At 38.7% G+C, this 26,751-nt stretch overlaps 1 protein-coding gene across 3 annotated transcripts; it reads left to right on the top strand.

Annotated features, from left to right (window-relative positions):
- The first annotated feature begins 1,182 nt into the window (after positions 1-1,182).
- atp8b3 (ATPase phospholipid transporting 8B3) lies at positions 1,183-25,146 on the top strand. 3 transcript variants are annotated; one of them, XM_088004910.1, is made up of 29 exons: positions 1,183-1,406; positions 1,582-1,643; positions 1,755-1,978; positions 2,396-2,487; positions 2,591-2,704; positions 3,831-3,929; positions 4,521-4,582; positions 5,579-5,651; positions 5,864-5,934; positions 6,475-6,566; positions 6,659-6,817; positions 8,333-8,421; positions 8,511-8,704; positions 9,888-10,096; positions 10,329-10,360; positions 11,261-11,417; positions 12,049-12,237; positions 12,388-12,500; positions 19,254-19,421; positions 19,630-19,741; positions 19,840-19,915; positions 20,022-20,145; positions 20,994-21,180; positions 21,271-21,494; positions 21,568-21,651; positions 21,734-21,958; positions 22,611-22,749; positions 22,990-23,120; positions 23,905-25,146. In XM_088004910.1, exons 3-29 carry the CDS (start codon positions 1,954-1,956, stop codon positions 24,097-24,099), a joined length of 3,435 nt encoding a protein of 1,144 aa, XP_087861036.1. In that variant the 5' UTR covers positions 1,183-1,406; positions 1,582-1,643; positions 1,755-1,953; the 3' UTR covers positions 24,100-25,146. The 3 variants fall into 3 exon arrangements, with proteins under 3 accessions (XP_087861036.1, XP_087861035.1, XP_087861037.1); XM_088004909.1 differs by having other exon boundaries at positions 1,575-1,643; XM_088004911.1 differs by lacking the exon at positions 1,582-1,643.
- The last annotated feature ends 1,605 nt before the right edge of the window (positions 25,147-26,751 follow it).

The raw sequence follows: 26,751 nt of genomic DNA, 5'->3' as shown, positions 1-26,751 counted from the left end.
GGTTCGACTGCCATGTTGGGCAACGGTTAAACTGTGGGGGGAAAAATGCTTGGCCTATCGACTGTCATTTGTTTGCGTAGGCCTGAGAGCACCAGTACCACACCACCAGCACGTTACCCTAACCACTCTGCTGCACAACCCAACTGTAAAAATAGATAGGAAAAGATCGCCCTAGATATGCACGCGCATTCATGTGCAGACACATATAAGACGTAAGATGCGCACACGTTCAGGTGTTGGTGGTGTGGCCTTTGTGGGGGGCAACCTCACTCAGGGAAAAGAAATGAGACAAAGAGATATGAAACCACAAATAGTACATTTAACTGTCATTTAGTGAGCATCAATCCAGCAAACTTCTGTTTTTTTGTACAGCGTTGCCATTGTTTACACACTGACCCTCTTTGACCTCCCCTTCACTAGTTAAGCTGCAGTTATTGCTCACCTCCACCAGGTGGCATTAGATTCTTGAAGAAGTCAAAACGCCCATTTCCCCCCACAGTGTCATGACAGGCTTGCTTTATTTTGTAAAATAAATTCAGCTTGCTAAATGTGGAATTTTGCACATTTGGAACCTACTGCAACACAAAAAATAGGTTAAAATGTTGGATTTTTCCCAATTGTACTGTTTTTATGTAAAAATATAAAGTGACAAAGGGTCAAGAGAAGCCTTTCCCATTGAAACCACACTGTTTACAGTTTAGAAACTGGGCAATAAACTATAATTAACCAAGGTTTATATTTAAATGTCATTTTTATAGTTTATACTAATTTTGATGAGAGCCTAGGAGAGAATAATGCTAAAAAAGTAAAAGCAAAGGTTGCTGTAAATCTGTGAAAGCAAATAATTAGAATAAGGGTTTGCGTGATCACAAAGCCTCACAGCTTTCACACACCTGTAAACCAATACTCCCAGTGCTTGTACTGTACAAAAGCACCATTATCACAGTGCTGAAAAGACTCTCAAAGATTTTTTAGAGATTTAGGTCAGCTGATAATCACTCGCTGTGCCTTTTTAAAATGTGATTCCTTCAAACACGAAAGTCGTTTCCAGTCGATTTTACGTATATCTTTCAGTAGGTGATGACTGTGAGAGTTGAATTAAACTAAACGGCACTCAGAAAGGTTTATAGACACCATGCTCCTCCTCCTTTAGTCCTCCTTTCCTCAGGTGAATTGAAAGTGCATTGTGTAATCCTGAAGTGAGCACCTGTGCAACAAAGGCGCGGTGAGCATGATGCTGAGAGAAGTGAATAGAAAATGATCTGTATTATGCAAATGGAGATTCGGGATTGTTATGAAAACAATCGTGTTAATATCTCTCCGTGGTCGCTGGAGCGCAGTGAACCACGGTTCAGCTATGTCATCGTGCTGCCGGGGAGTAACGAGGAATTTAGCAAACAGTCCAGGTAAAGGCTTTGACTCTTGTAGGGATTTTTTATTTTTTTTATATTATCTGCCTTGTGAAACAACAAAGTTACAGAATAACGGATATAAAAATGGATTTTGGTAGCAATTCTACATGTATTTTGCATGTAAATAATTCACAAACTGTGTGCGGACTAACCTATCTTTAGTTTGCAGGTTAGATTTTAATGCCTGAATCTGAGCTGCTCATGCCTCACTCTTCTTTCACAACTTTCAAAGTAAGTTTGTCCGAGAAGGCTGCTGCATTTCTCTGAAGTCCTGCACAAAGAGGGCAAGCACAGGTTAGTCTTTAGTTCTCCATAGTAACATTTTGTTTTTTGTTTTTGCAGTTGTCGTTTAGAGTGCCACAGTGACTGCTGGAAGGGGAATCAGTAGCATCAATCTTCTTCTTAATATGCTGTAGTATAAGTAGTAGTATTGTTAAACACAAGCAACGAGCCGCAAAACTGCAAAAGCTTCTCAGATCATCTCATCAATCAGTTTTCTACTTAACCAGAGTGCAGCAAAGGTCAGACTCTGCAGAGCAGAATGTCCAAAGAAGACGTCGAATCTGGTATGTGTAGTTTGATATTGAATCCTTACTTTTCTTTTTCATTTTACACTTTGTTTTCTTTTTCTGTTATACTTATTATATAATCAGAACAGAGTAAACTGAAGCATTGTGCATTTGCCATGAAACGTCGGTGCGAGTTCATCCCAAACTGGTTGAATTGTTTATTTATGAGGGATCATCTTTCTGCAGCATATATTTGCACGTCAGCCGCTCCTTTATGAAAACAAAGTCTGCGTTTCTTTGAGACCTTCATTGCTCGTGTGTTTTAAAAGTTTCTGAAAACATATCTTCATGCAAATGATTATCCAAAACTATTTGCATGCACTATCAATATATAATACATGCTTTAATAAACATTGAGCTTTAAGGGGCTGTTTGGAAAAAGGTTCCTAAGCTGAAAAAAACTCCATCCATCAGGCCTCACATGGGAGGTGAAGGCAAACAGCCGTCACTATCACAAACACAAACAGAGGAAATCTTTCCTGTGCTTCACCTGGGGACGATACTCAGTAAGTCTCAGCTTCCACAAAGCCACTAGACATGTTGTCCCATGTCTTCTGAATCGAGCTCCTCGCTGTCTAACCCCATGTTGCTCTTCCTTATTGTTGCCAGGACAATGTGGTGCGCAGCCACAAGTACTCCCTGCTGACTTTCCTGCCCCTGACGCTGTTTGAGCAGTTCCAGCGAGCTGCTAATGTCTACTTCCTCCTCATGGTGGTGTTGCAGGTCAGACGAAAACCTCTGCTGTCCCCTCTCGCTCCATTTTGAATCTTAAATGAAGCGCTCTGCTGTAATCCGGGCTTCAGACTTGAATAGATGTTAATATGTGTATCTATTACCGAGTCCATCGCAAAAAGTGCAGAAACACTTTCAAGCTGTCCACGTTTTGTCATGCTACAATTACAAACTTTATGGTATTTTATTTTTACATTTTGTGAGAACGCCATTAGATTGGTCATTATTGTGATGTGGAAGTGAAGTAATGCATGGATTTTAAATTGTTTAGTGAAACATAATCTTATCATCTATCAATCAAGTCTAGCTCCCCAAACAATCACTAGAGCAGTGTGTTGTTTTTATTTTACATAATGTTTTCCATGGTGGCTGTAAAGTTCGCTGTAAAGTTCTGTTTTGGTGTCGCCTTCTTTGACACGCATTACGTCGGTGTTTGGGTTGTTTTGAGATTCAGAAACCAAACATCGTTGCACTTGTACTTAGAATTAACTGATTTTTTTTCCTTCGTGGAATCAAAGCAAAATATATCGAGGTTGGAGTTAGTAAAACCACAAATTATTGAAACGCTAAAGTGGGGTCAATGCTTTTGGAGAAGTGAAGTAATGCATGGATTTTAAATTGTTGTGTGAAAAATAATCTTATCATCTATCAATCAAGTCTAGCTCTCCAAACAATCACTAGAGGAGTGTTTTGTTTTTACTTTACATAATGTTTTCCATGGTGGCTGTAAAGTTCTGTTTTGGTGTCGCCTTCTTTGACACGCAGGTTACGTCGATGTTTGGGTTGTTTTGAGATTCGGAAACCAAAAATCGTTGCACTTGTACTAAGAATTAACAGATTTTTTTTCCTTCATGGAATCAAAGCAAAATACATCGAGGTTGGAGTTAGTAAAATCACAAATTATGGAAACACTAAAGTGGGGTCAATGCTTTTGTAATTCTCTATATGCAGCATCTGTAATGTGTTTTGCCTAATAAGGAGTGTAAATATTTGCTTTTATTTTTTACTTTTTTCTGTTTTGTGAGTTCTAGTAGTTACAACAACATTGTATGTATGTTTTTGTTTTTATTTTATTTTTTTTACTTTTTTTAAATCTCTGCTTTACGGCTGCCTCCAGTGTGTCCCTGCCATCTCCTCCATACCTTGGTACATCACCATCATCCCGCTCTTGGTTGTGCTCTCTGTAAGAGGACTCAAAGATTTAGCCAGTGACATGGTGAGATGACCAGTCTCTTCCAAGCTGACTGTTTCTGGTAAAAAATAATAATTAAAAAAATGCTAGGGGCTGATAAAAACATGTTACAGTATTCATGACCAGCCTCATTCATTTAGCCTCTTGCTACTCAAGCTTGTGCGTCCTCCCTTTTCTCTCCTTCATTGTCCCCGTCCTCTCCTCATTGACAAAAGCAGTCATCCTCATGGCATTAATTTTCTTTCCTATCATTAAAGCTTTTTCTTTTAAATGCAGGCGTGATGTTTTGCATGGAGAATTCTCTAGTTAAGTGCATCACTGAGTTACGGTCGTTAACAGCTCTGGGTGAAACGCTTGCTTGACCCCTCTTTATTGACTAATCATTTAGTGGAGGGTGTAAATCTCCCAGCTGGTGTCACTGTAGAGCCTCGTAATGGCATCTCTCCTTTCTCCTTCCTCCTGTTCAGCCCTTCATGGCCGCCCTCATTCCCTCTCGCTTGCTCCTTGTCCATCACTCTGAACTCCTGTACTTTGCCACCGGTCTCCGGCTCGGCTCTAATGCTCTTTTCCACTCTTCCCACTCTGCCGGTTGTCTGCGTCTCCACCACGGTGCAGGCAAGGCGACGCTGCGACTCGGAGATTAACTCCCGACCCTGTGACGTACTCGTCTCCCAGAGGTGAGGACAAAGGCGGTGGGTTATTCTCGCAGGAGTCAGTGCAGCATCGCGGTTGAAACGGTCCACTAATGAATCTCTAATGAAGTGTAAATGAGTGAATCCCTAAATGGTTCCTTGATGAATCAAAGAGGAGCAAAAACGCAAAGCAGCTTCCGAGAAAATCAGAGGGCCGTGACAAGCATGTTCTCCTGCTGTGAAGATTTTACCTTCACTCCCCTTAGGCAAAAAAAAAAAAAAAAAATCTAATTAATTTTAGGCCTTTAAGCATGAATCTAAAACGTTCATTTTTGACGACAAAAGAGTAACCAGGAACCTGCTCCAGAATGAACTTTTTCAAGCACAAAACTGAAATACATATATTAATTGTCCAAAGTCCAATATTTACATAGCATTCAAGACCTTGATGAGTGTGTGTAACCAGGACTGTGTCTGACATGGTCAGATTTTGTGTTGTCTCTTCTTTTGAGAGAATTTAGACAGTAAGACTAATTATGTGTCCAAGTTTGATCTAAAACTTTGGTTGAATGCAACATAAACAGCAACTTTATTTGTTGTTTATTCATTTGCACCCCATAGGGTAATACTACATGTATAATCAATCAAAATTAATAATAATAATAATTTTAAAAATCCCTTTAAGAATTATAAACTTAATGTTCTTAGAATTCAAAGTAGAAAGTTTTGATGATCTTAATAAATCTTTATTTGGCTATTTCCTATTTTAATACCCAGCATAGCTTTTTAATTACACGTTTGGACAGCCATCCACCACACATCCATCAAATTACACACATGTGCGCAAAAGACAAATGTATATAAAATCTAACTTATAGAATATATAATCCACTATATACATATATATATATATATATATATATATATATATATATATATATATATATATATATATAGAGAGAGAGAGAGAGAGAGAGAGAGAGAGAGAGAGAGAGAGAGTTAAATACAGACTGTATTTATTTATTTTTTTTTTTCTTACAGTTTCATGACAGCCCAGTGGAAAGATGTGTGTGTTGGAGATCTGTTGAGGATCCGCAGAGACCAAATCATTCCTGTGAGTGAATGAATTAATAAAAAATAACTGAAATGCTTTTTTTTTATTATTCAAAAATCATTTCATTTGCTTTTGAAGACAGAATAGAACAAAAAGCGTGCAAGTGTGGTAATTTTATGCAACTGCATTTCAAGTTATGTTCAGAGTTTTCTACTACCAAACACTTCTGTTTGCTTTAATAAAAATAGATAAATTTCTATCTTTCCTCCCAGGCTGATCTTCTTCTGCTCTCCAGTTCTGAGCCTCATAGCTTGTGTTATGTGGAGACTGCTGATATTGACGGGTAACAAAACGTAGAAAAACCAATAAGTCTGTTTGCTAAAGCTGCCGAGTGACTGTGAAAATTTTTTTCTGACTTTCTACATCAACTTTTCAAACCACATACTAAAATGCTTATAGTTAAAGTGTGTTTTTTCGAGTAAATGAAATAACAGTTTTTCACAGCAGCACATGTGATAGTCGGTACACACAAATCAAGACTAATGAAAAGCATAACATAAATGTTTGCAAGTGAGAAACAAGCGAAAGAATAATAGACAGACAACACTTCCAAATTTTGGGACTCCCACTAATGACGTTGGAAAGTGTTTAAATAAATGTAGATTTTATTGGAAAAGTATAATCTCACTGGGAAATTGTTTTCACAATGAGCTTTGGAAATTTATTTTACTCACCTTACAAGCCTCTTCACTTTCAGTGATGCAAAAGTCCGACTATTTTATCTCATAAGGTTGAAACTTGCAGATTTAACAAACAAATCCCCTGTATTGTTTAAAAGACTGCCTGATTTAATTTTTAAATAACTATCTGTTTCTTCTTGAAGCGAGACCAACCTCAAATACCGACAGGCGCTGGGCGCAACACATAATGAGCTGACCTCTCACCCTTCAGAGGAGGCCCTTGGAGCCTTTAATGGTAAATAAATGTCCTCTCTTCTGGCTAAATGTCCAAGTTGTTCTCTTTTGAAAGAAGAGCGCAATTTAATTGGTGAACATTTAATCCTATAGGCGTTGTGCTCTGCGAGGAACCCAACAATCGCCTGTACACTTTCAGAGGTCAGCTACAATGGCAAGGAGAGTGCTTCCTCCTGGAAAACGAACATGTCCTCCTTAGGGGAACAGTCCTACGCAACACAGACTTTGCCTACGGCCTGACGATATACACCGGTAGAGTTCAGGATTAAGTCTAAAAGAACAGATAAGGTGTTGGTAAAGGTGCACATTCACTCACCTTGGAATAAATGTCATATTAAATATGGGTCTTTAAAGAAACACTTGAGCCTCTCCTGTCTTTTCAAGGTGAAGTGATGGTCACACAAACATCTTCAATGATTTTTAAAAGCAGAACTGGGTGCACCAGTTTGACTTTGCTGCAATATGTAACTTAAACAAAAATATGTTTTTTTTCCATATTTGTTAAAACCGTCATGATGTCGTGACAGTCTGATATGAGACAGGTAACCTGTGAAAGGATCGAGCTCCCCCACTTCCTCCCTAAGCTACTGAAGAAATGCACTACCCTCCATCAAAAACAACCAATCAAAACCAGGGGGAGTGTTTTAGTGCTCTCGTTCACTGCTGCTTAAGGTGCTAATAATGGAGAAGCAACTTAGACTTTCCAGGAAAACAGTTTATCCACCACTATCTGTAGCTGTGCTAACTAGCCTTAGCATTTGTGCCAAGCTATGTTGTAGTGAACCAGTCGTAGTTTAGTAAAAACCAAGGGAGAGGGGGTGAGCATGAGCACGACTGACATCGCTAAGACCCTCCTCCTGACTCTGACTGGTTATTTCTGACTGAGTAGCGTATTTCTGCATTTAGTACTGGGAGCTCAGGGAGAAAGCAGATAGGCTCGATTTTTAATTTTTAATTTTTCAGATTATCTGTCTCATACTTTAACAAAAATGTAAAACACATTTTTTTAAAAATAAACGTTACATGCTGCAGCTTTAAAGACCTAGATTTATTAATATTGCTGCTGACGTTTTGGGTACAAAACCTTCTACAAGTCAGGAAATTTGACAATTTTATGGCAAATAAACTGGGTGGGGAATTTATTTATGAAACAGACTTCAGCTGCTGTCAAACTGATCAGTTTCTTTCAGATTAGCTTGTACTGTGCTTTTTATGCTTACTTCAATTAATAATTTTACTTCACAGAACAGAGTGTGCTTCTAATTATGACACTAAATGCTTAACCCTTGCAGCTCTGTCTTTAAAATATGAAGTGCTAAAATCTGGGAGATTACACTCTTCCCCTGTCCTCTAAGTGAGCATTGATCAGGTATTGTTTGATCAGAAATCTAATGTCGTGTAGTATTAGTTACAACAAGTATTCTGGCCTTGAACGGTCGTATCAGTTTTTCAAATGAATTTCAGTGTCTTTAAACAGTTGAGTTGAGTCTGAGAGAACATCTCTGGACAGCATAATGCTATACCTTATTGATCTGCATGAGATAACTTCTCTCTTCACTCGACCTTCGCGTTGGGGTTACACGTCCCCGGAGGGCTAAGGGGATTCAGCATGTTGCTCAAGGGTACATGAGCAGAGACTCGCTGGCGCAAGGCCCTGAACTCTAACCCTGTGACTGCAGAGTGGTCTTCTGAATCGTGCTGCAGAGGTAGCAGATGACGGTTGTTCTTTTGTTTTTTGTTTTTTTGTTTGTTTGTTTTCCACGACAGGCGCAGACACAAAAATCCTAAGAAACTGCGGGAAACTGAGAGTAAAAAGAACTCAACTGGAGGAAGTTTTCAACAAAGTGGTAATCGGGGTGAGTTCGTGAACAACAGGGGGAAGACAAGCAAGTAGCGACTTGTGGAGTTCTTATAAATGTTGTTTGTCTTTATTCTGGTTCACTAGATTGTCCTGTCGGTTCTGCTGGCTGCTCTGCTCCTTGCCATCGGTGCAGGCGTGTTTTCATATAAGGTCATGACCCAAACATCGTTCCTGTCTGCTCTGGTGGTCGACGGCAACCCAGCTTACAATGGATTCCTCGTCTACTGGAGTTACATAATCCTTCTCAGCCCGGCCATGCCCATTGCACTCTACATCACGTTAGTGACATGATTTGGATCACTGGAATATTTAGTAGATTGCCAGTTTTGTAAGCATCAATGCATAGAGAAGAATAATGATATTTAATCTGATGGTTTTAGCAACCCACTAACATTCGTTTTTTTGTTGTTGTTGTTGTTGTTGTTGTTTTTTTGGTTTTTTTGGGGGGGGGGTTTACTAGAAACAATCAGCTTGGATGAGATACAGTCAAAATAAAATATGTGCAGTTTTTAATATATTTTCCTGGGGTAAACAAAGACTATTAAGGAAGAGAATTAGGTCCATTGGAAAGAAAAATCCGACTCTAATTTCAGAATTTTGACTTTCATCTCTAAACTTCACCAACAAATCAAGATCGTTAAACTTGAATCTCTAGAGATCAAAAGTAAAAATTCTGAGAAGAGAGTCAGTCGCCCTAATCCTAAAACACTGTACAAAAGAAAAAAACAAAAGCTGTCCATGAATGGCTTGAAAGGTTGTCTTCTCAATCTAAAAGATTTTCTTCATACATTTTTAAAGCTTTTCTACATTCAGTCTGGCCTCTTTGTGTTTTTCTGTCTGTAGTGAAGCTCTTCTCGACATTTTTCTCTTGGTGGCCATTATGGTTACAATGTGACAAAGAGTGTGATCAGAAATGACTTGGAGATGTATTGGATGGTTCCTTTGCCTCTTTTTCTAACTACCTTTGCTTGCATATTCTACACTCAACAATCCCAATCTACCTGACTGTTTGTTTCCTTTAAGTAGCCTGGTTGGCAAATAAAAATGCTCGAAGGCAGCTCATAGTTTGAACCATGACTTTGACGGACGGATTAATAATCTCCTTAGCGGCACCAACAAATCAAATTTTTTATCTTTTTAGGTATTTTATTTGTCTTTTCTATCTAGGCTTAAAGGTTTTATAAATATATATTTGCTTCGAACAACTCACTTTTCCAGAGAGTTGTTCGGCCAACAAATTTGTCCCTGTGACTTACATGCTTCTGTCTATTTTCCTATGATTTCTTTGGCTTTCAAAGTCTTTGTTCATTAGAAACTTTATAGGCAAAAGAACAGAGTGTAAGCCACAGCTGGAACTGCATCCTCTGCACATTGCGTGCCGCCTCCATCACTGAGCCGCATGGCGCCAACATAAACCATTCCTAATGAGGTTATTCACTCTATATGTGTGTCTTCCTTCAGGTTTGAGGTGATACACACAATTCACAGCAAGTTTATTGGCTGGGATTTGGAGATGTACTGGAAACAGACAGACAAACCTGCAGAGGCCAGGAATACCTCTCTGAGTGAGGAGCTCGGCCAAGTAGGTTACCTGCTGAGTGACAAAACTGGCACATTGACCCAGAACCGCCTGCTCCTCAGACAATGCTGCATCGCCGGACAAATCTACGGTAAATACGATGAGCTTTGTGGTACAGGTTCACAGGCTGCAGATTATTCTGTATTATGTGTCAAAATCAAAAATGTATCTATCAGTTCTTGGCAGAGACCATTTTTCTATTTTCTTTTCATTTTGTCTCTCTTTTTAACCAGCATTTTAAAAAGCATATTAGATATTTAGTTAAGATTTTTAATGTGCCGTTTAATAGTTTGGTAAACAGAAAATGTTTTCCACTCCCACAGGTGACGCCTCAGTCAGAGCAGAGGATGTAAAGGTACCGAACACACCGAGATACAGTTTCAGTCTCCATTTGACTAAAACAATTGGTTGGGCAGGAAAACTAAAAAGCGAGTTTTGCATTTGCCTCCACATGAGCCAGTAAAGAAAATCCAGGTTTTGTAAGCTCAATAATTAAACTGAGGATCAAGCAGAGGCGTCCAACTCCAATCCTTGAGGGCTGATGTCCCGCAACTTTTAGATGTCTCCCTGGTCCAACACACCTAAATCGAATGGCTGAGTTATCTCCCAGCTTTCAGCAAAGTACTGCCGAGTCCTGCTATTGATGAAACTATTTGATTCAGGTGTGTTGAAGCAGAAACACAAGTGAAAGTTGGAGGAACAGTGGAGTTTGACTCTCCTGATCTATAGAGATTATCCCAGAGAGGAGTTCTCAAAGGTCCCTCTCTCTACAGTTTTTTTAGAGGCGTCCTGCTCTCTGATTTGAGCAAAATTGAAATTTTAAATATGTAGGCTGAAAGGATGCGGATGAGCGACGTGGATTACACACCTGCAGTTAAGTCAAATCTGCCGGGAGGAATGAACCAAACTTTCAGGAAATTTACTGCGAGACGCTTGTGAAAGGACACAAATAGCAAATATCCAAGTCGTGCAGTTTACAAGGCAGTTTTTCCAAATACTAAGAAAAAGTATGTACAATTCTGACTTTAAACTAAGAGTTTATTTTTTTTTTTTTACACAGATGTATCTTATTATTCTGGAATTATCAAATAGAAATAATCTTGTTGGTCTGAGAAGATTTAATCTGATTCAGTGTCACTGACAAATCTGTCCTTTTATACAGCGTTAATAAATAACGTCAAAGATTTAATCCACTTGATCACAAGGTATTCTGTAACAACTTTTACTTGCTCGTTTTCCCAATTTCTTTTCCCAGCCCATGGATCTGAGCTGGAACCCGTTCTCCAGCGGTGGCCTGCGCATGTTCTCTCCCACACTAGTAGAGACGCTCAGAGGACAGCGGTGTCCAGTCACCACACAGTTTCTGTCTGCGCTGGCTCTGTGTCACACCGTCATGGCCGAGTGGAAGGAAGGTGAACTTTTTGATTCATTTCTACATTTACTAACTCTGATTCTCCAGTTGACATAAAAAAAACCCCCACACTGTTAGTCATCAGTCTTGAAGTAACACCTGTCTTCCTGTGGGTTCTTTTAGAAACTACGTGACTTTAGTGATTCATGACTTTACTTCCTGTCACTTCTCACTTACGTCCTAGATATCATGAGACGCGTCTTGTGTAATGCAGAACTGATGGCTTGAAGCAAGCAGTTTTTGGGCTCTTTTTGATTGGAGTTGCATGTTCTCCGTTTGTATGGATTAATTTGCTGCAGGTCCAGTCCAACACCAGAAGTTTTTGGTGAATTGATCTGTGTAAATTGCCCTTAGGTTACGTGTGCATGGTGGCTTGTCATGTGTCTCTGTAATGTCCTGTGACGGACTGTCCAGGGTGAACTCTGCCACTCCCCTGAGACCCAGCAAGGATAATCAGGTTTAGACGATGAATGGACAGATAGATGTATTGAGTTCTCACATTTTAAATAACGAATTATTAAATGTTTATAAGTGGAAAATTTCCAATAATCTGCCCTATGAAACAGTCCCAGATTATCTGAGATCTGCAGAGACTTACAGGTTTACTTTGCGTGTTGACCATATTTTCCCAGGATCCCCGGTTTACCAGGCTGCATCACCAGATGAAGAAACTCTTGTTGGGGCTGCCAGGGAGCTTGGCTGGGTGTTTCTTTCCAGAACAAGAGATTTTGTTGTCGTTTCAGAGCTGGGTGCCACTCGCCAGTACCAACTGCTGGCACTGTTGGACTTCACCAGCAAAAGGAGGCGAATGTCTGTCCTAGGTAGGAGCAGAATTATTATTATTATTATTATTATTATTATTATTATTATTATTATTATTATTATTATTATAGAGATATTCTGAATCTAATAAAATACTAATTTTGCCTAAACAAAACATGTTTTTTCTTTTTTTTTTTTTCTTTCTGTAGTACGTGACCCAGAGGGTGGGTTGAAACTTTACTGTAAAGGAGCGGATGTAGTAATTCTGGAGAGACTACAGAAGAACTGTCCACATCAGGAAAGCACTGAAATGGCATTAGAGGTGAAGGAGTTTCATTTTGTTACTAATCTGACCCGTTCTTGAATTCAAGTGAGTTTCTTTCCATTTTATTGCACAAGAATCACAAACACTGTTGGGTCTTAATTAGGACATTAAAATAATTGGAAAAGATTCCTTTAATCAGTAAAGATTCTAAAAAACTGAGTGTTTTTGTTTCTGACAGTTCTTGGTTAGTTCAATTGCAAACTACTGAAAAAAGGACAGAAATATTTCAAGGAACAGGATGAAAAACTAGAGGAATTAAAGGGTGACAGAAATCAAGATAAGAGAGAGTTGATCTGAGTAAAAGTGTTGGGACGATGAAAGGTTTGGAGATGACTGAGAGACAAAGAACTGGTGGAGAAGTGAGTCACCATGGGTCTGAAACTGAATCTGTTATGATCCCAACCAGTGGAAGGTGTGGGAGGAAAGTTTCTCACTGATCCAGCTGCAGTGTTAAAGACCTAACAACAGGGACACGGAGCCGGAGAGCACTGAAAAAACTAATTTTAACTAACTGTGGTACGTAAAGACAGGCACGTGCAGAGGGGGGTGCTGGGGGTGCTTGAGCACCTGCCCTTTTTGCTCCTTGCCCCCAAGTGCCCTTTTGGTCATTTTTTTTATTTTTATGTTTTTTTTTTTGTTTGTTTGTTTTTTGTATTATTTCCTAAGCCCTTTTCTGACACATAATAACATGTACTAAAATTATTTGTAATTATTTGTTTTGTTTTTTTGTTGGGTATTTTTTGTACAACATAATAAGCCCTCCGGTAACCTTGTTACCTTTGACCTTTTGCCCGTGACGCATGACGCAGTTGCCTCTCGCGCAGTGACATAAGGCGGCTAACTGGAGCTCAACGTAGCGAATGTTCCAGATTACGGATCAATTTTTGAATTAAAAAAAAACGTTTTTGGTGAATAAAGTGGAGTAGACTTTCTACTGGTCAGATAACGGAAAACGTTGAAGTATCGTTTCTGCTTCAGCACATAGTAGCGGTTTAAGCAGAGAGGCAATGAAATACAACAGACACTGACAGGCCTCTGCGTCTGGCTTACTCTGAAGAACTACTGAGCGGGAGGAGACAGCCAGGTGAGGAAAAACTGTTCTTAACTATCGATTCAGTATTTTTATCTTACAGACATAGGCTGCTGTTGTGCTATTAGCTAGCTGCTAGCTAACGACTTTGCTAGCAAAGCTAGCAAACTGAAAAGCTTCTTCCCTGTATCGTTAACGATATCAGTCATTCTTCAGTATACGAGGCACATCGACTGTCCAAAACCGATCGTCTCCACAATGGATAAATGTCAGATCTTCTAATTTCCTGTGCTGCATAATGTACATTTAATTTATTCTGGCGTTAGGTAAATGTATATTGAAGGAGAATAGCACTTAAATAAAAGTCCAACAAAGATATTCATTTAGAATTAAAAATGATTCACCCTGAATTACCATGATAGATATAATGTATGTAATAAAAGTGTCATTAATGAAGGGGAAAAACTCAACCCAGACTTTAAGTTTAGGGTCTGGTTCGCAGAGTATGAAGTTATTTTTTTCCCTAATTCAATAAAAAAAAAAGTGACCTCAGTTAAGTAAAATAAAATTGTTAATAAAACCTTTGGAATTGTAATTTATTTTTTAAAAACAAAACGTCTTGTTTAAAAAACTTTTTTTTTTATTATTGAATAACTAATTTTTGTCTCGTGAACTTAAAAAGTTATTTGCAAAACAAACTTTTATTTGCACTCAGAAATCTTTTGTTGTGATTTTGGGCTCTGCCCACAATGTCATGTGAGAATCACAAGCAAAACTTTGAGTCACAAACCAAAACTTAGAATAGCAAGAAAAGATGTGTGACATGTGCAAGTAAGTTTGTTTTGCAAATATTTTTTTCACTTCATGAGACAAAAATGTGTAATTTTAATAAAAAAGAGGGTTTTTTAAGCAAACTCAATAGGCTTTTCTCATGGTGATATGCATTAACAATTCAAATTTTGCTTTTTTTTCTTCTTTCTGCAGTTCCACATTAAAGTTTGATGCAGCTCTGCTTTCCTGAAAGGACCATCTTCATCTCCACTGCAGTAGGAAACAGGCAGCTCTTTTTATATAGATTACAGTCCACTAAAAGGTTGCATTGTGCCCTTGTTTATATTTTTAATAGTGTAATTCTGTAAAGACAAAATATGTCTGGTGGTCTAGCTCTGATTTTACATAACTTGCTAAATTGCGGGTTTGAATATTGCGATACTTTCATATAACAAAATAGACCTGCAGAAAGAAATTAATAAAATATCTTGCATATGCATAGTTGTATGCTCTATATAGAGATGTTTCTTAGCTTTGACTGCAAAATGACAAAATTTTGTAATTTATCATTGTTTTATTAAACTCTGAAAACTGTGTGGCTTTAATATTCTGTCCTAAAATGCAGTTAGATGTGCCCTTTTTTTTTTTGAGCACCTGCCCCTTTAGTGGTCTCTGCATGGCCCTGCGTAAAGACATGAACAATTTGTGAGCTCAAAGCAAGATGCCAGAGAGCTAAGTTTTTTATTTAGACAATTAATTTAATTTCACAAAATTATCGCGGTAGAAGCCATTTGTTTGTTAAATACTTAATGAAACATATTTACTATGTTTGATGTTTGTTGTGAATGACGTATACTCACAAGGTAATTAGTCCAAGTTTGTCGTTCAGAAACTACAGCGCCTGTGATGCGCCAAGGCAAAGGTAAACAAAGGTAAAACAACTCGAACAGCTGATCAACTCTAAACCACTGCACCTTTTTACTCTTTCTCTCTCTTTGCTTTGTCATTTAAGCACACCAGTTGCCATGGCAACCGCCACAAGCTAGTCTGTTACAATATTAGGTTTTCAGGCTTGATATTTATTTTGCGATTATTAATAAGTGCTCCCCTGAACACAGTGGTGGTTGATTAGTTAATTTTAAACTCCTGCTCTGCTAGTTATTTTGGTAAAGGAACCAAAACACACCGAATTGCGCAACATCTTGTTGAAACAATAATTACTGAGATTATTGTTGTTTGGTCATTAACTTGAACACGTTTTGTTGATTTTTTTCCTGTTCTTTAATAAAGTTAAAGAACTTTATTATAATTGTTGTTTTTAATAATAATAATAATAATAATAATAATAATAATAATAATAATAACAGTACTATTATCATTATTAAAAACAATAGTAATAGTACTTTGATATTATAATTTAATGTTGTTATTGCTATTGCTGTTTAATAATAATAATAATAGTACTAATAATAGTACTATTATATTTAAGAAAAATAGCAATAACAATGTTAAATTAGAATAACTGTTATTCTAATTAATATAATAAATTATATTAATTTAATAAAGTTATTAAATTATAACTTTTAATACCACTACTAATAACAATAATAATAATCATCATAATATTATTATGATGATTATTATTATTATTATTGTTATTATTAAAAACAATATTAAATTATAACTTCATGTTATTATAATTTAATACACAAACAGTTCAGGAACAGTATGAAATAGGAGAAAATTTATAATTTAATAATATAATATAATTAATAATAATATTAAATTATTATGTTATTATAATTTCATATTGTTATTCTTGGTATTGTTTTTTAATAATAATAGTATTATTGCTAGTACTATTATGATAAAAAAAAACAATAGCAATAATAACAATACTAAATTGTAATAACTTTATATTATATTGTTGCTACTATCATTAGAAATAGTAACAATATTTTTTTTTCATTATAAGTAATACTAATTATTATTGTTATTAACAATAATTATGATAAATCATAATAATCCTTTTAGTATAAGACTTAGCAATATAATAATTATTATATTACTAAGTATCATATTAATTATTATATAATTAATTGTATATTGATTAAAATACTAATATATTAATTATATTTTATTTATATATATATATATATATATATATATATATTATTACTGCTATTATTATCAAAAACAATAGCAGTAATAACAATGTTAAATTATAACTTCATGTTATATTGCTAATACTATTAGTATCAATAGTAATAAAAATTTTAATATAAATAATAATAATTATTATTTGGTAATTATTATTATTTATTATATTGATTAACACAATCTCTTACACAAGTAAGAGATTAAGAGTCACTTTTCTTCTTCTTAGAGCAAACTTCCCCAGCCGGGGAAGTTTGCCGTCTTTGGTAACGCAGAAGTTGAGTTTTTACACTCAGCAGTCTCACAGCAAACTTTCCCAGCTGGGAAAGACCGTTGGGAAAGTTTGCTGTTCCATACTTAAAACCTTTGTCAAACACCTTGTAAAAATTAGGAGGAGCGCAACAGGCTCATCGGGCCATTGAGCTTGGTAAGGGTTTGAGAGTCACTTCTCTTCTCAAGGAGCAACTTCCCCAGCCGGGGAAGTTTTCTCTTTGAGATGGGTCAAATCGTTCCCTAAGCTAGACCTCTTTTGGGTACGGTCTTCCAAAGTCGCTTTTTTTGGCGCAGAAGTTGAGTTTGTACACTCAGCAGTCTTTTTTGTATCACCAACTTCCCCAGCCGGGGAAGTTTGCTCTTTGAGATGGGTCAAATCGTCCCCAAGGACAGATCTCTTTTGGGTACGGTCTTCCATTACCGCCTTTGGTAACGCAGAAGTTGAGTTTTTACACTCAACAGTCTCACAGCAAACTTTAGTTTGCTGTGAATGTTTGGAACAGCAAACTTTCCCAGCCAGGAAAGTTTGCTGTTCCATACTTAAAACCGTTGTCAAACACCTTGCAAAAATCAGGAGGAGCGCAACAGATGTTAACATGTAGTCAGAGTTTGAGAGTCACTTCTCTTCTTCTTAGAGCAAACTTCCCCAGCCGTGGAAGTTTGCTCTTTGAGACAGGTCAAATCGTCCCCAAGGACAGATCTCTTTTGGGTACGGTCTTCTATTGCCACCTTTGGTAACGCAGAAGTTGAGTTTTACACTCAGCAGTCTCAGCAGTTTGCTGTGAATGTTTGGAACAGCAAACTTTCCCAGCCGGGAAAGTTTGCTGTTCCATACTTAAAACCTTTGTCAAACACCTTGCAAAAATCAGGAGGAGCGCAACAGATGTTAACATGTTGTCAGTTAAGATAACCGACAAGAAGTTTTAGCGGTATGTTTTTCGCTGATATTTTACGTAGCCTTTGTCAGTAGGTCTTCGTACACCGTAGATGTTCTGTTCTCTTGCTCTTCTCTGTAGCACGCAGGTAAGGGTTTGGGAGTCACTTCTCTTCTCAAGGAGCAAACTTCTTATAGTTTGCTCTCTGTGTTTGGCCAAATCGTCCCCGATGACGGATCTCTTTTGGGTACGGTCTTCCAAAGTCGCTTTTTTTAGCGCAGAAGTTGAGTTTTTACGCTCAGCAACCTCACAGCAAACTTTCCCAGCCGGGAAAGTTTGCTGTGAGTTTTCCGTGGTTTGCTTCCTTGTCGATGAAGGATTGAAAAGATAGTCATCGAACTCATCATATTCAGTCGTGACGTCCTTATGACTAGTTATATCGAATGTGATCGCTGGAAGCACTTTGTTAAAAACTTTCCTCACTCCAGTATTGATCAAATAACCAGCACCGAGAGTGAGTGGAAAAAACAAAACCTGTTCCATACTTAAATACTTAAAACCTTCTTCAAATACCTTGCAAAGAGTCAATGAGCTGCTTTGATATAACCTCCTGTTTTGAGATCCAAGCATTTAGAACCTCAGATGTTCTTTGATCTATGACATAGATCTATGTCATAGATGAGGTCATAGCTACAATGAGTCACTGTAGTTCTGGGGGAATGTCTTGCTTCTGATTGTTGCTATGGAAACGGTCAGATCAGTTCTGCATGACTCAAACTATTAACCCTTTGCAACTGCGTCACTTAATCATTTTAGGCGCCATGACGAACTTCAGAAGGGTATAGTTCAGGAGGCTAGAGATTAAAACAGGGATTTTAATGGTTAAATATTAAGTTTAGAATGACAATGGTATATTAAAACCATTAATTTAAGTAGGATTTTTCATCAATCCATCAGGTTTAAAATTTTTAATCGTACTTAAGAGACAAATAAAGCATTTTATAGTTGTGAATTAAAAATGGAAAAATGCGATGTGATCTTCTCTGTATTTAACTAAATCTATCTGAATGTCCTCAAGTCTTCTTAAGAGCTTCCTCAGAGCATGATGCTGTCACTACCATGTTTCACAGTGGAAAAGGCACCAAAGATCTGCTTACACGTTAACCAGCTGCTTTTTGCTTGGCCTGCAGCAGTTTATGAGACGACATGTCCCCATTTGCTGCTCAAGAATCCATCACAACGAGTTGCGGTTAAACCTTTGACCTAATTAAACTTTATTACGTTTAAAAAAAAAAAAAAAAAATATATATATATATATATATATATATACATTTTTTTAATATATACTTTTATATATTATATAATTTATATACTATATATAAATATATATATATATATATATATTATATAATTTTTTTTTTTTTTTTTTAAACATAATAAAGTTGATGGATTAAATGTTACATGATGTTGAATACTTCAACAGGTATAAATACTTTGGTAAGGTTCTGTACAGAGTAAAAACTGACAAAATAATAGTATTTAGTGATGAGTCTGATTTTTTTTTTCCTGCCCATTTGCCTTAAATGTCTCTCCACAACTGAAGTGCAACCTGTTGTAAAACCTTATTAACTCATCTTCCGTCAGCTGTTTGCTGAGGCCTGTCTGAGGACGCTGTGTGTTGCGGTTCGATCTGTTCCTGAGGCATTGTGGGAGCGGTGGAGTGAGACTTTGGCCCTGTCTGCTGCCATGGCGACCTGCGAGCGTGACACCCTGCTGGAGAAGCTGTACGATGAGATGGAGAGAGATCTGCTGGTGCCCTCTTTCTCCGTCTCTTTCCATTTGAAAACATGTTATTGATCTAACCAGCAAAGATAGTTTGACTTATTATTATTATTATAAGCAATTTCTGCATTGTTTTTCAAGAAGGAAATTTTGTCTTGTAGCATTTAAACTCATTATTTTGAAATCCACCATAAATAAAATGGGGGGAAAAAATGCTTAAACATAACCAATGTCGTAGCTTCTGGGGGTGACGGCAATTGAGGACCGGCTCCAGGAGGGAGTTCCTGAGACAATTGCTCTTCTTCAAGAGGCTGGGATTAGAGTATGGGTGCTGACTGGAGACAAAAAAGGTATTGGGAAAATTCATTGCAGGAATGAAGAAAAAGAGAAATAACAGTTCATCAGGCTTTTGTTTTTTCCTCTTAACTTCTACCGCTTGTGCCTTCAGAAACCGCAGTGAACATCGGGTACTCTTGCAGGCTGCTGCACCCTGAAAGCAGATTACTGGAGTGGCAGGAACTCAGGTCTGCGCTCATACACGAAATATAAAATGAAAGCAAATAGCCCAGGAACACTCACACGCACATGTTCTTGATATCCCATTGATCATTGTTTGTTTTGCTCACGCAGGCAGATACTCCAGTCTGCAGACCCACAGGTCAGCTTCTTCAAAGCCAAGCAGACAGAGCTGTGGGCTACACACAAGGAGATGGCAAGAGCAAAAACTTCTGTGGTCCTCACCGGATCTGAACTGGTAAACTGCAGCCTACACAGTAAATAAAAAACATATAATATTTTCATAGATCAGGGTTTTTTTTTTTCTGTGATTCTCTATTGAAAATGTGCATTGTTTTAGATACGCGGGGTTTAAAGGCATGCAGAATTCGATGTGCGTAGTTTACCTTGTACTTATTTCAAAGGGGATTTGGAAATGTTCAAAAATCCAACATAAATGTATAATTTTTCACTTGCCAGAACTCGTAGTCGTCACACACAAAGTGAACAATGATTTTAAGGTCTTACTTGATTTAACCATTGTAATTTAAAGAGAAAACATTGGATAAAAAATTATATCTGGAATACAATGTCGAAAACTGACAAGAAAAAAAATACCTCAAGCACATTCAGCTGGTGAGTGGGTCAAGCTTGTGGTCAGGGGTGGTTATCTTGCAATCCGAAGGTTGTTGGTTTGATTCCAGCTTCTTCCTCTTGCATCTTATTTAAAAAAATAATATTTGCAAGTTGCCAACTCATAAAAATGTCCCTTTCTCACCATTTGTAGTTAAAGCTTTAATAAAACACTCATCTAAAACACATTTGCAAGTTTCTGGTGAACTCAGAAAACCTTTTTGTCCCCTGATTGCTGTTCTCCACCAGCCTGAGCAGCTCTGCCTCCTTCCCACAGCAGCTCTGCTGGAACTTGATATTCAAAGAGCATTTTTATTGGATGCAACACTGGTGACTTTTACTGAATACAAAATGAGACATTTTCCAACCTTTGCTTTTTACTACCGAACGGACCTATAAAAACCTTTTTTAGTGCTTTGGCCAAGTTTTTTATGTCAGTCAGTTTCTAAGCTGCTTGATTGTGTCTGTCCCCAGGCAGAGTTTGAGGAGAGACCAGAGTGGGGGGCCTCCTTCATGAGCCTGGCGGAGCAGTGTCAGTCGGTGCTGTGCTGCAGAGTGACGCCTGCTCAGAAAGCTGAGATCGTGAAGTTGGTTAGGAAGCACACCGCCTCCATCACCATGTCGATTGGTGATGGAGCCAATGATGTTAACATGATCAAGAGTAAGTCGCAGATTGGGGTGGGGGGGAGAAACTGCACTCATTTTGCTGTGTTCATCTTACTATGTTTCCGCATCGTTCCATCAACACCAGCGGCTCACATTGGAGTGGGGCTGGCTGGCCGGGAGGGAGGTCAGGCCGTCCACAACGCAGACTTTGCTGTGTCCCAGTTTAGATTTTTGCAAAGGCTGCTGCTGGTCCACGGTCGCTGGTCCTATCGCCGCATCTCCCTCTTCCTGTGCTACTTCCTGTTTAAGACCTGTGGTTTTGCTCTTGTGCACATTTGGTTTGGGATCCTCAATGGCTTCAGTGCTCAGGTTAGGAACACACTCACAAAGCCGTGTGACTTTATGCCTCATGATGGAGAGACCAACCATAATTTCCCCACAGTCTCTGTACGAGACGTGGTTCATCGCTCTCTACACCGTCTTCTACACTGCAACGCCGGTGATGTGCATGGCTTTCTTTGAACAGGTCAGTCAGATTTTTTATTAATCACACAATAGGATAAATCTGAAAATAATTACAGCGACCGCTGCGTATTTTTGTTTAATAGGATGTGAGTGCAGAGAGCAGCCTGAAATTCCCTGAACTGTACAAGAGTGGGCAGAAGAAGGAGCTCTCCAGCCCTAGAAAGCTGGTCACGTATCTTCTGTATGCTGTCTACATGTCTCTTGTTCTCTTTTTCATCCCATGTGGAGTTTTCTACAACACGGCCTATGACTACCAGACCATGGCGGTCACTGTCTCGATGGCTGCGACATTCGCTGTTACAGTTGAGGTCAGGAAAGCTTTTTGTCAAAAGTAACGGGGACATTCTCACACTTTGCTTTGTTCCAACCACAAGTTATTTTATTGGAATGCTATTCTTTCCGTGAAGTAAAGAATAATTTTTAAGCAGATAGGAAACCATAGAAAGATTTAATTATGTTTTCTTTTTTAGAAAAGAAAAAGAAACTGAAAAGTGTGCCAGCATAGCCAGTTCCCTTCAAAAGTCACTAGTGCTGAATAAAGTCCTACAGCATTCAGTTTAATCTTAGTGTAAATAAAACAGGTCGGGGAAGTTCTTTTCTCTCCTCTTTGTCTTTTTTTAGCGTTCAACTGTATTGATAACTTGCTGTTCGTTTGTTGATGGCGCGCAGCCAGATCTAACATTTGCACATTTTCTAGCAGATTTTATCTGTGCAGTCACAAAATATTTTATCCTTTTACTCATCATTTGTGCATGCTATAAAATATTTATACAACTGAAGCTCCTCTCTGTTAATATCTGCAGTAATGTAAAGTTACCTTCTTCCGGATTTGAATGTCCCACAATAAAAATGAAACGATAAAAAAAAATTGTTAATGTCTTTTTCACAGGAAGCATCTTTTACCCGTGCCCTACACATAAATCCAGATTCATTCTTCTTTGTTTGTTTTCTTCTTGTCAGATTGTGATACTAACCAAATACTGGACAAAGTTCAACATTGCAGCTCTGTGCGTCTCGGTGGTTATGTTCTTCATCTGCACCAGAATCACACACAGCACTCGCCTTTTTCAGAGCTCGCCCGCCGACTATTTCTTCCTTGGTATTTTATTTATTTATTTTTTTCCAGTTTTCAGATTATTCTCATTACTAATTTAGTTTTTAATTATGCCTGGTGTTACCCTTAAGGCGCATCCACAGAACAATCACATGCAACGCAAAGAATAAACTAACAAACAAAAATGTTGTTTTTCTGCAATTGTTTTGAAGCTTGTGGATAAATTGGTTGATTTGTTGGTATTCCAGTGGCCGGTTTTGACTGCTGTGCTTGTTTTCCCCCCAGGTGTGTCTGAAAAGGCCTTCATTGATCCAGTGGTGTGGCTCACAGCTTTGCTCACAGCTTGGGCTGCTGTTCTGCCCTCGGTTACGTCTCACGCCTTCAGTGTCATTCTCAGTGTGCACAACAAACACAAGGTGGGACATCTTTGGGTAATTTTTGAGAATACACAGCGGACTCTTAAATAGGAGATCAAGAGAAAAGTATCATCAATTTTGCAAATTCTGATTTTTGTTCGGGCTTGTAGTTTGTTGTTCAAGGTAATTTCCATATGAAAAGTTTAAAAAATGTGTGAAAAAGCGTAAAATAAAGGCATTCATCAGAAAACAAATATTGCTAGAAGGTAATCATGATAGAAATGGAAAAGTGGTTAGAAATCAATCTGTGGATAATTTGGCTCTGATTTTAAGAAGAAAAATAGTTTGTACCGTGGCTAATTATTGTGGGAAATCATGAAGGAACAACATTTGGAGAGACTGGTTGCTGATTTATTGATAAAGCAACGGACGTCAGCAGACATTTTGTTCTGAGGTGATGCACAAAAAAGTCAAAACTTCAGTTGGATATGTTTTCTTACCTGAGAAATTGTGCTCACAAACAACACCCACGGTCTCTTGATGCTCCTGCTGCTTACTCACTACTGTTCAAATAATCTTGTAAGCTGTGGCAAGAAGTGTGTATTCTTCCTTCACCTTCAGGCTCTTCCTTCCCTTGGTGTTATGTTTCCAACTTGACTTCAAGGAAAAAGTATTTCGAACGTCTTTGCGAACCAGGAAAAAAACTGCCTCCTTCATCTGTTTTTATTTTTTTGAATCTCACAGACTTTTCTTGATTTGGGGAAAGTAAAAGTTGCTAGTCTGCTTTAGAGGGTGTTGGTTTTAAGAAACAATCCCTGATATGTTTTTCTATGTATATGTGCAGATACACAACTCATCGCCTCCTCCAGTGGAGCTGAGGTCAAGGTTCGCAAGAGGGTCATCACTCCGTCGGTCATCGTACGCCATCTCTCAGGGGGCCGGACCAGGACGCCTCATTCATTCAGCGACTAGCATCCAGAGAGCAGAGGCGTTAAAGGAAGAGAAAGTATCTACAAGTAAAAAGCTACGTGATATTTGAGGTCAAAGTCTAAGCAATGCTTCTGCGTGGTGGTGTGCCAAAGTGTTTTCAGACTTTCTATTTCTGAGTCAGAGTAGACGCAACATGAGATAAGAAGTTGAATGCGGTGCCCCACAGAGGGACTGGGAACTTTGTATGTGTCACAGAAGATCCGATGCAGGTGAACGGATGTGGAACCCTGAATAACTTTTCAGTCAGGTTTATTTATAATTGATTAGTGATCAGTCCAGTCTGCATTCACTCTACTGAAGCACGAACGATTCGTTGCAGAGCTGTGGATAATAAGTCTTGTAGTAGAGTGCTGGTCATTTCTTCGCCATTTTGTATCTTTAAAGTTTTGGTTTTTTTCATATTTCATGACCTTTTCTGCTACACAATGGAGCTGCCAATCGCAAAGACCTCACTTACTGAATGTGCATCAATTCGTACCTGCTGGGGTTGACAACTAATGGCTGAAAGTTTCTGGATGTCACTTACAGCTATTCTGGTTTGATTAGGAGTTATATTCCGCCATATGTTTGGATCAGAACCAAAAGTAAAAGGGAATAGGATGCAATACATCTTCAGTGGGTAATACAACATTAAATAAAATCCTACACACTATTTTTATTACAGTTTATTTCTATAATTTATGAAAATACTTAACTACAACAAAAAAAATAGATAGGCTATGATTAAAGAATATAGAGGTAAAATGGCTTGTTTGCAGGTACAAAATGAAAATGGGAATGGATTAAATTGTGTTTATAGATAAGAAATCAGAGTAGAAATTGGCAAAAAGGCGAAGTGACCGGGAACCATTGCTGTAGCTCCTCTGCCTGGTTTGTTTGTGTTTATAAAGATTAATTTAAAGTCAGATTAGCTAAAATGATTCCATTGTTTCTGCATGAGTAGTTAGTTAATAATTCTAAAGTTTTATTGGAAAACCGTAATATTAATTGTCTCTGCATATACAACTAAATCTCTGTATTTTAGAAGGGAGTATATGGCATTTTAGTATAATTCATTTGGCCCTGTTTTACTAATAAAACTATTACAGAAAACGTATTTACTTGTCTTTCAATCAATCCACACGCAATAAATCAACAGCCCCACTTTGTTTTACAATTGTTTTATTTGTTAATTTATTTCAAAACACGCAATTTACCCATATTATCCTTTTTACGATTTTTTTTATTTTTCTGTAACAGTTATTACTCAGGTTTTTTACCTTCTCAAGAGTCTCAGCTAGAGTGAAACTAAAAGTCCTCCACAGGCTCTCCGGCTTCTGCAGTGGGAGGAGGATGGGAGAGAGGCTTTCTGGTCAGACGCGAGTGGGTCGCTTCCCCGTTTTTCTACGCGAGCGGGATGTGTGTTTGTGTCCGTGTCAGACCAGGCTATGGGTGTCTACATGTGTGCGTTTAAGTGCAAGATGTGGAATGTCCCACATGGACGGGTAAATCACAAGACCCGTAGAGCAGCCCAGAAAGATGAGTATTGTCTTCCAGGTTTGGCAGCCAGATTGTCACACCTTTGATTTCATCTTTGGTTTCAGAAAATGAAAGAAAAAGAAAACGCTCTCAAAGGGGCAGATTCACCCTCTGCAGCATGTGCCTATGTCTGTGTATCTGTAAGTCTGTCCGAGTGCAGTACAAGCCACCGTCTCTCCAGACGACTTTGTAAACTCGAGTAGGAACAATGTTAAGTGTCTTTGCATTGATTGTGGCCCTTCCTTGGCGCTGGGGGACAAAGACAGTCAAACATTGTGGGGCAGCGGAGCCATGACGAGTGGAAGGGAGAGGGGGGTGGGGGAGGAGAGTGGTCAACTTGCAAACATCAGCACAGGGCTCCATTTTGGCACCAGTGGCAGTTTGGGGCTTTTGTAGTGAAAATAAGGGGGCTGCAGTGCCGCTTCATCCCTGGCCACTCAGGGCTAAAACTAGCTGAGCGATTGGTGCTGCTTCACCCTTGTTCAGCTCATGAGATGGGCGGGATGAACAGAGGTGAAGGGTCAAACGGTGAGTGCTAAAATGCAGAGTAGGGGGTGGCCGGGGTTTGAGGGTTATACACTCTGACCCAGCAGCAACGATTAAGATTGGGGAGGGTCAGGTGTTTGCATAGTTCTTTGTGCAAAAGCCACCAACCGGAGCCATTTTTATTTCCTCGCGGCTGGCTACATCGTCATTAGATCAGCGGGAGTCGGGCGGTGGGTGATGGGAAGCATGGTCTTTGCACCGCAGCTCTCTGTTTTTTTGTACTCCTCCATAGAGGCAGGAGATGAGGCAGAGCGAAGAGCGAGAGAGGGTGAAGAAGTGAGAGTTTTGCCAACAATGGGGTGGAAGATGACTATATCTGAGTGAGTGGGGGGGGGGCCGGGACGAGAGGGGGCAGTCGTTTGGCAGTCGCACACTGCAGTTCGCCACGATCCAGAGAGCCTCCTCTCCCGTGATTTTTGCTCTCCTATCCTCCCCTTCCTCCTTCCCACTGGCCTGCCCTCTCTCTACCTTTTTTCTTGTTTTGAAACTGATTGTCTTCTACCATCACAAAGACACTTGGTTCTGATTGATTAACAGGTAACAGAAGAGGGAGAGCACAGTGTGACTGGGGGTGTCTCTACATCGGCCCCGCCAGGGCAACCCGTCGAGTCCGGTCGCGAGACATCGCCCCACGCGA

Source organism: Poecilia mexicana, unplaced genomic scaffold (genome assembly GCF_051168715.1).
Source record: "Poecilia mexicana isolate PSO_F unplaced genomic scaffold, ASM5116871v1 scaffold_4, whole genome shotgun sequence".
NCBI lineage: Eukaryota > Metazoa > Chordata > Actinopteri > Cyprinodontiformes > Poeciliidae > Poecilia > Poecilia mexicana.
This window is presented reverse-complemented; position numbering and strand designations above follow the sequence as displayed.